Below are 13171 nucleotides of genomic sequence, written 5' to 3' on the forward strand. Positions count from 1 at the left end.
ACCTACATTTCATAAATTGACATCCCCCAGCAAAAATCAACAGGAAGTTTGTTATTCCCCCTTCAAAACAAATTTTTTGTAAAAACCGGTCACCTTCCTTCAAAAACGAACTCCTCTGAGCGCGTTTGTTGTTTCGCCTTCAAACTAACACAGGAGAGAGATTGAATCCTTGTGATTACAATGACAGAAGCGCTTTTTTTTATAACTGCTCCGGTTTTGATTTTATGACCCTTCAAAGACCCGCTGCGCTGATGCTGCTGCGCTGCTGTTTTTTTAAGATGCAGACAAGGTAGGTACACTAGACAAAAGTCTTGGGACACTTCAGACTAAAAGTAGACAAAAGTATTGGGACACTTAGGACTAGCACCTGCCAAATACGCGGGCCCGACCAATGCTGCTTGCAGCTTTAATTAAATGTTGTTACCCACATACGAAAAACGAGCAGGCACCTGCAGCATATGCCACAACAGAAGAAGAAAAGAAAAAAGAGATGGCAACGCCGGCAGCAAACGTGGTACGCGACAAACTAAAAAAGGGATAAAAAGGGGAATACTAAAGACCAGGGAAAAAAAGGCCAGAAAAGTTCAGCGTGGACTCGTTTTTATGAGGTTGCAAATCAGGATGATAGTAATGCTGGCTACGTGATTTGCAAGAGCTGCGACGCTGTTTATGTCTACGACAGTCACAAAACCGGGACATCTAACATGGTGCATCACATTTGTGCAAAACCCCGAACCTCCACAAACACCCTGAGCATGAGCAGTTTCGTCCGCCGTGATCCCAGAAGAGTGCCACAGGATGTTAAAACAAGATAGAAACGCAGCTGCGCGCTTGGAGGTGCGCTCAGCGCGGCTCCCAGATGATTGCGCACTGGTGTGCGTCTGGGCCGTGACAGCGTGGCACGCATTGCATGTCTCTGCTGCATTGGATCAGTCTCCTTTCTTTAACAGGCAAAAGCTTTATAACCTCACTAATGCCTTGCATCGTCTATTTTAGATATATAACAACGGGCGGGTGGCGGATGGCGGGCGGGTGCGGTTTTGATTAAATGTTAGTTCGGGTGGATGGCGGATGGTTGACGACTTTTGTGATGCGGTTGCGGATGAAATAATTGCCTATCCGCGCATCTCTAATACATACTATGCACATATACGTACAAAAGGTAAGCTTTTAGTAACATTTTTATTTTTTGTTTGTAATTGGTTTTTAATCTTCATTATTTACTTCAAGTTATTACAGTATGCCTCTATATACATATTTATTTTATTTTTTAAATAATTTTTGGCCAAAGGGGGCGCATTTCAATTTCTTACACACACTTGTTATTTCATATGTCGACCAGAGAGGGAGCTCTTTTTAAAGCTACACACAGTCAATTTGAAAAATCCCTCCTTTTTGGGACCACCCTCATTTTGATGGATGTCACCACAAATGAGACATTGTCTATTAGATGCAATGTTATTGATTTATGTCATCACTTGTTCACACCTCCTCATATGGAAGATAATTTTCCTTCTTCATGTCTCAAGAAGGCTAGAAATACAAGAACACACACACACACACATTCTTGTTACCTTCTTAAGACATCCGAAAAATGCCTACCTCTTTAGGACCAGCCTTTCTAGATATATAAAGAAGTGTATTTACAACATTAATAATATATACATACTATGTAAATATAAAAAAGCTAAACTTTTAGTTAATTTTTATTTTTTTTGGAATTTTTTGTTTGTAATTGGTTTTTAATCTTCATTATTTACTTCAAGTTATTACTGTATGTCTCTATATACATATATATTTATTTGTTTTATTCATTTTGGCCAAAGGGGGCGCATTTCAATTTCTTACACACACTTGTTATTTCATATGTTGACCAGAGGGGGAGCACTTTTAAAAGCGACACACAGTGAATTTGAAAAATCCCTCCTTTTTTGGGACCACCCTCAATATGATTTCACCACCATCAACACACACACACACACACACACACACACACACACACACACACACACACACACACACACACACACACACACACACACATTCTTGTTACCTTCTTAAGACATCCGAAAAATGCCTCCCTCTTTAGGACCAGCCTTTCTAGATATATAAAGATGTGTATCCGCGGACACAACCGTGGAGTCCGCGGATTATCCGCGGGTCGGGCGGTTGAAATAAAAAAAAAACCCGCAAAAATCAAAATTGCGCTCTAGCGCCCCCTAGGAAGAAAAAAAAACTAGACTGCCTGTAACTCCCACTAGGAAGGTCGGAGAGACATGAAACAAAAACCTCTATGTAGGTCTGATTTAGACCTAGTTCTCATAATTGTACATCCTCGGGCTAAAATCAACAGGAAGTTGGCAATTCCCCCTTCAAGACAAAAAAGTACTAAAAACAGTCACTTTTGCCTCTTTGAGCTGTATTTTGACCCCCTTAACATGCTTCAAAACTCACCAAACTGGACTGGCAAACATTGCGATCTAAAAAAAAAAACCTACCCCCAAATCTCAAAATTGAGCTCTAGAGCAATTTTTGAATAAAACCAAGAAAAAACTGCTCCTCGGAAGAAAAAAATGACAAAACTGCCTGTAACTCCCACTGGGAAGACATGAAACTAAAACCTCTATGTAGGTCTCACTTAGACCTACATTTCATAAATTGACATCCCCCAGCAAAAATCAACAGGAAGTTTGCTATTCCCCCTTCAAAACAAATTTTTTGTAAAAACCGGTCACCTTCCTTCAAAAACGAACTCCTCTGAGCGCGTTTGTCGTTTCGCCTTCAAACTAACACAGGAGAGAGATTGAACCCTTGTGATTACAATGACAGAAGCGCTTTTTTTTATAACTGCTCCGGTTTTGATTTTATGACCCTTCAAAGACCCGCTGCGCTGATGCTGCTGCGCTGCTGTTTTTTTAAGATGGCTGCTTAAAAGCAGGAAGCACCAACGTGCCCACACAATGCAGACAAGGTAGGTACACTAGACAAAAGTCTTGGGACACTTCAGACTAAAAGTAGACAAAAGTATTGGGACACTTAGGACTAGCACCTGCCAAATACGCGGGCCCGACCAATGCAGCTTTAATTAAATGTTGTTACCCACATACGAAAAACGAGCAGGCACCTGCAGCATATGCCACAACAGAAGAAGAAAAAAAAAAGAGATGGCAACGCCGGCAGCAAACGTGGTACGCGACAAACTAAAAAAGGGATAAAAAAGGGAATACTAAAGACCAGGGAAAAAAAGGCCAGAAAAGTTCAGCGTGGACTCGTTTTTATGAGGTTGCAAATCAGGATGATAGTAATGCTGGCTACATGATTTGCAAGAGCTGCGACGCTGTTTATGTCTACGACAGTCACAAAACCGGGACATCTAACATGGTGCATCACATTTGTGCAAAACCCCGAACCTCCACAAACACCCTGAGCATGAGCAGTTTCGTCCGCCGTGATCCCAGAAGAGTGCCACAGGATGTTAAAACAAGATAGAAACGCAGCTGCGCGCTTGGAGGTGCGCTCAGCGCGGCTCCCAGATGATTGCGCACTGGTGTGCGTCTGGGCCGTGACAGCGTGGCACGCATTGCATGTCTCTGCTGCATTGGATCAGTCTCCTTTCTTTAACAGGCAAAAGCTTTATAACCTCACTAATGCCTTGCATCGTCTATATTAGATATATAACAACGGGCGGGTGCGGTTTTGATTAAATGTTAGTTCGGGTGGATGGCGGATGGTTGACGACTTTTGTGATGCGGTTGCGGATGAAATAATTGCCTATCCGCGCATCTCTAATACATACTATGCACATATACGTACAAAAGGTAAGCTTTTAGTAACATTTTTATTTTTTGTTTGTAATTGGTTTTTAATCTTCATTATTTACTTCAAGTTATTACAGTATGTCTCTATATACATATTTATTTTATTTTTTTAAATAATTTTTGGCCAAAGGGGGCGCATTTCAATTTTTTACACACACTTGTTATTTCATATGTCGACCAGAGGGGGAGCTCTTTTTAAAGCGACACACAGTCAATTTTAAAAAATCCCTCCTTTTTGGGACCACCCTCATTTTGATGGATGTCACCACAAATGAGACATTGTCTATTAGATGCAACGTTATTGATTTATGTCATCACTTGTTCACACCTCCTCATATGGAAGATACTTTTCCTTCTTTGTGTCTCAAGAAGGGTAGAATACAAGAACACACACACACACACATTCTTGTATTTGCGACCTTATTGAGACCTCCGAAAAATGCCTCCCTCTTTAGGACCAGCCTTTCTAGATATATAAAGATGTGTATTTACAACATTAATAATATATATATATACTATGCACATATAAAAAAGGTAAGCTTTAAGTACATTTTTTATTTTTTGTTTGTAATTGGTTTTTAATATTCATTATTTACTTCAAGTTATTACAGTATGTCTCTATATACATATTTATTTATTTATTTTTAAATAATTTTTGGCCAAAGGGGGCACATTTCAATTTCTTACACACACTTGTTATTTCATATGTTGACCAGAGGGAGAGCACTTTTAAAAGCGACACACAGTCAATTTTAAAAAATCCCTCCTTTTTGGGACCACCCTCATTTTGATAGATGTCACCACAAATGAGACATTGTCTATTAGATGCAACGTTATTGGTTTATGTCATCACTTGTTCACACCTCCTCATATGGAAGATACTTTTCCTTCATGTCTCAAGAAGGGTAGAATACAAGAACACACACACACACACATTCTTGTATTTCCCACCTTATTGAGACCTGAGAAAAATGCCTCCCTCTTTAGGACCAGCCTTTCTAGAAATATAAAGATGTGTATTTACAACATTAATAATATATACATACTATGCACATATACAAAAGGTAAGCTTTTAGTAATTTTTTTATTTTTTGTTTGTAATTGGTTTTTAATCTTCATTATTTACTTCAAGTTATTACAGTATGCCTCTATATACATATTTATTTTATTTTTTTTAATACTTTTTGGCCAAAAGGGGCGCATTTCAATTTCTTACACACACTTGTTATTTCATATGTTGACCAGAGGGGGAGCACTTTTAAAAGCGACACACAGTCAATGTGAAAAATCCCTCCTTTTTGGGACCACCCTCATTTTGATAGATGTCACCACAAATGAGACATTGTCTATTAGATGCAATGTTATTGATTTATGTCATCACTTGTTCACACCTCCTCATATGGAAGATACTTTTCCTTCATGTCTCAAGAAGGGTAGAATACAAGAACACACACACACACACACACACACACACACACATTCTTGTATTTGCCACCTTATTGAGACCTCCGAAAAATGCCTACCTCTTTAGGACCAGCCTTTCTAGATATATAAAGAAGTGTATTTACAACATTAATAATATATACATACTATGCACATATACAAAAGGTAAGCTTTAAGTAAATTTTTTATTTTTTGTTTGTAATTGGTTTTTAATCTTCATTATTTACTTCAAGTTATTACAGTATGCCTCTATATATATATTTATTTTATTTTTTTAATAATTTTTGGCCAAAGGGGGCGCATTTCAATTTCTTACACACACTTGTTATTTCATATGTCGACCAGAGGGGGAGCTTTTTTTAAAGCTACACACAGTCAATTTTAAAAAATCCCTCCTTTTTGGGACCACCCTCATTTTGATATATGTCACCACAAATGAGACATTGTCTATTAGATGCAATGTTATTGATTTATGTCATCACTTGTTCACACCTCCTCATATGGAAGATACTTTTCCTTCATGTCTCAAGAAGGGTAGAATACAAGAACACACACACACACACACACATTCTTGTATTTGCCACCTTATTGAGACCTCCGAAAAATGCCTACCTCTTTAGGACCAGCCTTTCTAGATATATAAAGAAGTGTATTTACAACATTAATAATATATACATACTATGCACATATACAAAAGGTAAGCTTTTAGTAAATTTTTTATTTTTTGTTTGTAATTGGTTTTTAATCTTCATTATTTAATTAAAGTTATTACATATTTATTTTATTTATTTTATAATTTTTGGCCAAAGGGGGCGCATTTCAATTTCTTACACACACTTGTTATTTCATATGTTGACCAAGGGGGAGCACTTCGAATTTTTTACACACACTTGTTATTTCATATGTTGACCAGAGGGGGAGCACTTTTAAAAGCGACACACAGTCAATTTTAAAAAATCCCTCCTTTTTGGGACCACCCTCATTTTGATAGATGTCACCACAAATGAGACATTGTCTATTAGATGCAATGTTATTGATTTATGTCATCACTTGTTCACACCTCCTCATATGGAAGATACTTTTCCTTCATGTCTCAAGAAGGGTAGAATACAAGAACACACACACACACACACATTCTTGTATTTGCCACCTTATTGAGACCTCCGAAAAATGCCTCCCTCTTTAGGACCAGCCTTTCTAGAAATATAAAGAAGTGTATTTACAACATTAATAATATATACATACTATGCACATATAAAAAAGGTAAGCTTTTAATTAATTATTTTTGGGGGGATTTTTTTTTGTTTGTAATTGTTTTTTAATCTTCATTATTTACTTCGTTATTACAGTATGTCTCTTTATACATATATGTATGTATGTATGTATACAGGTAAAAGCCAGTAAATTAGAATATTTTGAAAAATTTGATTTATTTCAGTAATTGCATTCAAAAGGTGTAACTTGTACATTATATTTATTCATTGCACACAGACTGATGCATTCAAATGTTTATTTCATTTAATTTTGATGATTTGAAGTGGCAACAAATGAAAATCCAAAATTCCGTGTGTCACCAAATTAGAATATTACTTAAGGCTAATACAAAAAAGGGATTTTTAGAAATGTTGGCCAACTGAAAAGTATGAAAATGAAAAATATGAGCATGTACAATACTCAATACTTGGTTGGAGCTCCTTTTGCCTCAATTACTGCGTTAATGCGGCGTGGCATGGAGTCGATGAGTTTCTGGCACTGCTCAGGTGTTATGAGAGCCCAGGTTGCTCTGATAGTGGCCTTCAACTCTTCTGCGTTTTTGGGTCTGCCATTCTGCATCTTCCTTTTCACAATACCCCACAGATTTTCTATGGGGCTAAGGTCAGGGGAGTTGGCGGGCCAATTTAGAACAGAAATACCATGGTCCGTAAACCAGGCACGGGTAGATTTTGCGCTGTGTGCAGGCGCCAAGTCCTGTTGGAACTTGAAATCTCCATCTCCATAGAGCAGGTCAGCAGCAGGAAGCATGAAGTGCTCTAAAACTTGCTGGTAGACGGCTGCGTTGACCCTGGATCTCAGGAAACAGAGTGGACCGACACCAGCTGGACTGCTGCTGAGTGGTCCAAAGTCATGTTTTCTGACGAAAGCAAATTTTGCATTTCCTTTGGAAATCGAGGTCCCAGAGTCTGGAGGAAGACAGGAGAGGCACAGGATCCACGTTGCCTGAAGTCTAGTGTAAAGTTTCCACCATCAGTGATGGTTTGGGGTGCCATGTCATCTGCTGGTGTCGGTCCACTCTGTTTCCTGAGATCCAGGGTCAACGCAGCCGTCTACCAGCAAGTTTTAGAGCACTTCATGCTTCCTGCTGCTGACCTGCTCTATGGAGATGGAGATTTCAAGTTCCAACAGGACTTGGCGCCTGCACACAGCGCAAAATCTACCCGTGCCTGGTTTACGGACCATGGTATTTCTGTTCTAAATTGGCCCGCCAACTCCCCTGACCTTAGCCCCATAGAAAATCTGTGGGGTATTGTGAAAAGGAAGATGCAGAATGCCAGACCCAAAAACGCAGAAGAGTTGAAGGCCACTATCAGAGCAACCTGGGCTCTCATAACACCTGAGCAGTGCCAGAAACTCATCGACTCCATGCCACGCCGCATTAACGCAGTAATTGAGGCAAAAGGAGCTCCAACCAAGTATTGAGTATTGTACATGCTCATATTTTTCATTTTCATACTTTTCAGTTGGCCAACATTTCTAAAAATCCCTTTTTTGTATTAGCCTTAAGTAATATTCTAATTTTGTGACACACGGAATTTTGGATTTTCATTTGTTGCCACTTCAAATCATCAAAATTAAATGAAATAAACATTTGAATGCATCAGTCTGTGTGCAATGAATAAATATAATGTACAAGTTACACCTTTTGAATGCAATTACTGAAATAAATCAAGTTTTTCAAAATATTCTAATTTACTGGCTTTTACCTGTATATATATATATATATATTATTTGTATTTATTTATTTCATTTTTTTATTTTTATTTAATAAATTTAGGCCAAAGGGAGCGCATTTCAATTTCTTACACACACTTGTTATTTCATATGTTGACCAGAGGGGGAGCACTTTTAAAAGCGACACACAGTCAATGTGAAAAATCCCTCCTTTTTTGGGACCACCCTCATTTTGATAGATGTCACCACCAGGGGTGCAAATGAGACATTCTCTATAACAGGGGTGTCACATGGCAGTTGCTTCATTAAACAACTATTTGTTGTTATATATTTTTACGTACAGTGTAAGAAAAATATGTAGAATTTAGAGAAAAGTTTAGCTGCCGAAATGTTACCATACAATGTACAATGTTTTTTACAATGTATACTGTAAATTTAAATGTGAAAACAGTACCACTGTTTTACTGTACAATCTACGGTCGTTGTTTTTACGGTGTATTACTGTAAATGGAAAAACAATATTACACATTTTTTTGTTTTGTGTTTTTACGGGGCTTGAGAGGCGAGTGTGCTGACTACCGAGCTAAAAGCGACGGGCTATCATCCTGGTAGCTAGGCCTCACTAGCTGGCCTCCGTTACATAATATGCAGCTCCCTTGATGGATTTGATTGGACGCCCGTGCTTGAAGTTGTCTGAACATAAGGCAGCATGTTTGGTCTTTGCACGCAACAAAATCTACTTTCTAACTTCATTCCTGAACAGCTCACACCGTCTTTAAAAGAAGGAAGGGGATCCACCAACTGTGCATAAATTATCTTCCTGCTTTCCACAAATAACATCTAGCTGCCGGGAGCTTAGGGCTTCTTGGGTGTACCACAAAGGAAGCTCATTTGCATTTAAAGTGGGGAATTTCGGAGCAGATAAACCAAAATGGAGGTTTTGGAATTGTGGAGTTTTAGCTTCTTTTTTTTTTTACTGTGGGAGGAGCCTCAAGTGGATAAATAAGACTTTTAGAGTCGAAAACATGTGAGACCTTCTCTAGCAGGAAACACAAATTAACCTCCGTCAAACCATAATTAGGGATGTCCAATAATGGCTTTTTTGCCGATATCCAATATTCCGATATTGTTCAACTCTTAATTACCGATATCAACCAATACCGATATATACAGTCGTGGAATTAACACATTATTATGCCTAATTTTGTTGCATTAAACAATGTAACAAGGTTTTCCAAAATAAATCAACTCAAGTTATGGGAAAAAAATGCCAACATGGCACTGCCATATTTATTATTGAAGTCACAAAGTGCATTATTTTTTTTTAACATGCCTCAAAACAGCAGCTGGGAATTTGGGACATGCTCTCCCTGAGAGAGCATGAGGAGGTTGAGGTGGGCGGGGTTGGAGGGGCGGGGTTTTGTTTCGTTTGACTAAGGGAGATGACGGCAACAGACACCAGGGAGTAGTAAAGTTCAATGATTTATTATTAATTTATATTTATATTTATATATTTATATTATTATTATTATTATTATTATTTTTATTATATTTATATATATTTATATTTTTATATTATTTATATTTATTATTTATTATTATATTATTATTATTTAGTTAAAACAGTGTCATTACGTTCTGCCAAAAGATTGCACGCCTCCTTCTTTTATTTTGGACCCTCCCCTGACCACATGGCCACAGCTGCTTCCAAAGGACAAAGGTCGCAAGCAGTTCACAGAAAAGGTCAGTTCAAAAAGAGTTTGTAAAATAGTTAAAAAAGGAGGTTCAAAAGGAGGTCGTCTGGAAATTGGGCAGATTCTGCCTTCTCTCTGCTTTGAAGTCCTTGGGTTAGAACAGTATTGTCACGTTCAAACACTGAGGACATCTATTAAACAAGACAAAAGGCAAGGAATCGAAACAGAGACAGAATTCAATTTGGACTCAATATTGAGGAGAGACATGGCCACTGCACTCTCTGTACAGTCCTGCACCACGCTCTGACCAAGAAGGTTTTCGTCTCCTCTTTTATTAGATGTTCAATGTTCACGCACCAACACATGTCTCATTAGAAATAGGAAGTATGTAAAACAGTCATTGTTTTCCGGTCTCATTGAAGTCCAAGAAGAGGATTTCTCGGGCTTGGGCTCTTCCTGGATCCAGCTGGGGCAGGTGTTGGAGGACAATGGATAACCCCCTCCCGTCTCCTGACCACAGTTGCTAGGCCACCTACTCAGTGGCCTAGTGGTTAGAGTGTCCGTCCTGAGATCGGTAGGTTGGGAGTTCAAATCCCGGCCGAGTCATACCAAAGACTATAAAAATGGGACCCATTACCTCCCTGCTTGGCACTCAGCATCAAGGGTTGGAATTGGGGGTTAAATCACCAAAATGATTCCCGGGCGCAGCCACCGCTGCTGCCCACTGCTCCCCTCACCTCCCAGGGGGTGATCAAGGGTGATGGGTCAAATGCAGAGAATAATTTCGCCACACCTAGTGTGTGTGTGACAATCATTGGTACTTTAACTTTAACTTTAACTTTAAAAGGGCAGCGGGTCGTAAATAGCGTTGACTTCAAAGAGAGTTCGTTTAACACTTCAAAGAGAGTTCCTCTGGAAGTTGAGCAGATCCTGCCATCTGTCCGTGTTGAAATCACAGTGGCGTTTCACGAGCCTTCTTCCTCTTGTTAGGCCTCGAAAGACAGCATTCATCTTCTTATCAGGAACACAATGCAACACAACGTTTCTTTTGTGATAACTTCGAAACAATTATTCTAACACAAACCTTCTATAGAATGAAACAATCCCGCTCACAAATAAACCTCCGTCAAACAATAACGTTTGTGCTTGGTGGAGGTCACAGTCGCTTTGACCTACGTCTCACCCTTCAGTCTATCGACCCCGGGCAGCAGTTCACGTGGGAGCACTCCAACATGGAGATCAACAAGCCAAAGAACCGCTATGCCAACGTCATCGCCTACGACCACTCCAGAGTCCTCCTCACTCCCGTGGACGGTCAGTGGCGCCGAACCGTCGCCGCCCGCCTTCCATCGCACGCGGGTTAATTTGGTTTTTTATTCACTGCCAGGAGTCCCCGGCAGCGACTACGTCAACGCCAACTACGTGGACGGCTACAGGAAGCAGAACGCCTACATTGCCACGCAGGGCCCGCTGCCCGAGACGCTGAGTGACTTCTGGAGGCTGGTCTGGGAGCAGCGCACCTGCACCGTGGTCATGATGACACGCCTGGAGGAGAAGTCCCGGGTGAGAGGAACATGATGATGAAAGTCGTTGACTCAAAGATGCATCTCTGTGCTGCTGACCCGTCTCCGCTCGAGATGGTCTCCTGCTGGCACCACTATGGACTGGACTCTCACACTATTATGTTAGATCCACTATGGACTGGACTCTCACTATTATGTTAGATCTACAATGGACTGGACTCTCACTATTATGTTAGATCCACTATGGACTGGGCTCTCACACTATTATGTTAGATCCACTATGGACTGGACTCTCACACTATTAACTAGATCCACTATGGACTGGACTCTCACTATTATGTTAGATCCACTATGGACTGGACTCTCACACTATTATGTTAGATCCACTATGGACTGGACTCTCACACTATTATGTTAGATCCACCATGGACTGGACTCTCACACTATTATGTTAGATCCACTATGGACTGGACTCTCACTATTATGTTAGATCCACTATGGACTGGACTCTCACTATTATGTTAGATCCACTATGGACTGGACTCTCACACTATTATGTTAGCTCCACTATGGACTGGACTCTCACTATTATGTTACATCCACTATGGACTGGACTCTCACACTATTATGTTAGATCAACTATGGACTGGACTCTCACACTATTATGTTAGATCCACTATGGACTGGACTCTCACACTATTATGTTAGATCCACTATGGACTGGACTTTCACACTATTATGTTAGATCCACTATGGACTGGACTCTCACACTATTATGTTAGATCCACTATGGACTGGACTCTCACACTATTATGTTAGATCCACTATGGACTGGACTCTCACTATTATGTTAGATCCACTATGGACTGGACTCTCACACTATTATGTTAGATCCACTATGGACTGGACTCTCACACTATTATGTTAAATCCACTATGGACTGGACTCTCACACTATTATGTTAGATCCACTATGGACTGGACTGATTTAGGGCTATATAAATAAACATTGATTGATTGATTGAAGGCTGCTCTGCTTGCGGTGTTCCTCCAGGTGAAGTGTGACCAGTACTGGCCCAGTCGTGGCACCGAGACCTACGGGATGATCCAGGTCACCATGTTGGACACTGTGGAGTTAGCCACCTACAGCGTGCGCACCTTCGCCCTATACAAGGTATGCCCTCCTTTGGTGTGTGTGTGTGTGTAGTTAGTAGGGTTGTACGGTATACCGGTACTAGTATAGTACCGCGATACTAATTAATCCTATTCGGTACTATACTGCCTCTAAAAAGTACCGGTTTTAACGGGCAAGACGGCGCGTCGTGACATTGCTGGTTTTACGAGCAGAGGAGCATGTTGGGCAACATCCATCCACAGTGTTTTAGCTACTTCTAAATCACTCATCCTTGTCTCCATGGCAACAACTAAAGTACGTTTCTTACAAGTATCATTATCACTGGAGGACGAGGAATAGCTAAACATGCTTCACTACACACCGTAGGAGGATACAATAGCTCACCGCCGTCACAATGTAAACAAATGCCATGGGTGGATCTACACCTGACATCCACTGTAATGATACCAAGTACAGGAACGTATCTAGTCGATACTACTATGATTACATCGATATTTTTGAGAATCAAAAATCCTTTTTTCCTGTCTTAAAAAAATCATACTATGTCTATAAACTCAGGAAATGCGTGAGGACTTAAATTATGACCATTGTATGATCCTGTAACTACTTG

The 13171-nt window shown here is 40.0% G+C and overlaps 1 protein-coding gene across 1 annotated transcript in view; it reads left to right on the forward strand.

The window, feature by feature from the left end:
- ptprfa (protein tyrosine phosphatase receptor type Fa) overlaps positions 1–13171 on the forward strand; it is a 429990-nt gene that overhangs the window by 384457 nt on the left and 32362 nt on the right. Inside the window, exons 22-24 of the mRNA XM_061978426.1 lie at positions 11095–11218; positions 11292–11467; positions 12481–12600. Coding sequence (XP_061834410.1) covers positions 11095–11218; positions 11292–11467; positions 12481–12600 — 420 coding nt within the window. The remainder of the gene's footprint in view (positions 1–11094; positions 11219–11291; positions 11468–12480; positions 12601–13171) is intronic.

This window comes from Nerophis lumbriciformis, linkage group LG18, assembly GCF_033978685.3.
Source record: "Nerophis lumbriciformis linkage group LG18, RoL_Nlum_v2.1, whole genome shotgun sequence".
Taxonomy (NCBI): Eukaryota; Metazoa; Chordata; class Actinopteri; order Syngnathiformes; family Syngnathidae; genus Nerophis; species Nerophis lumbriciformis.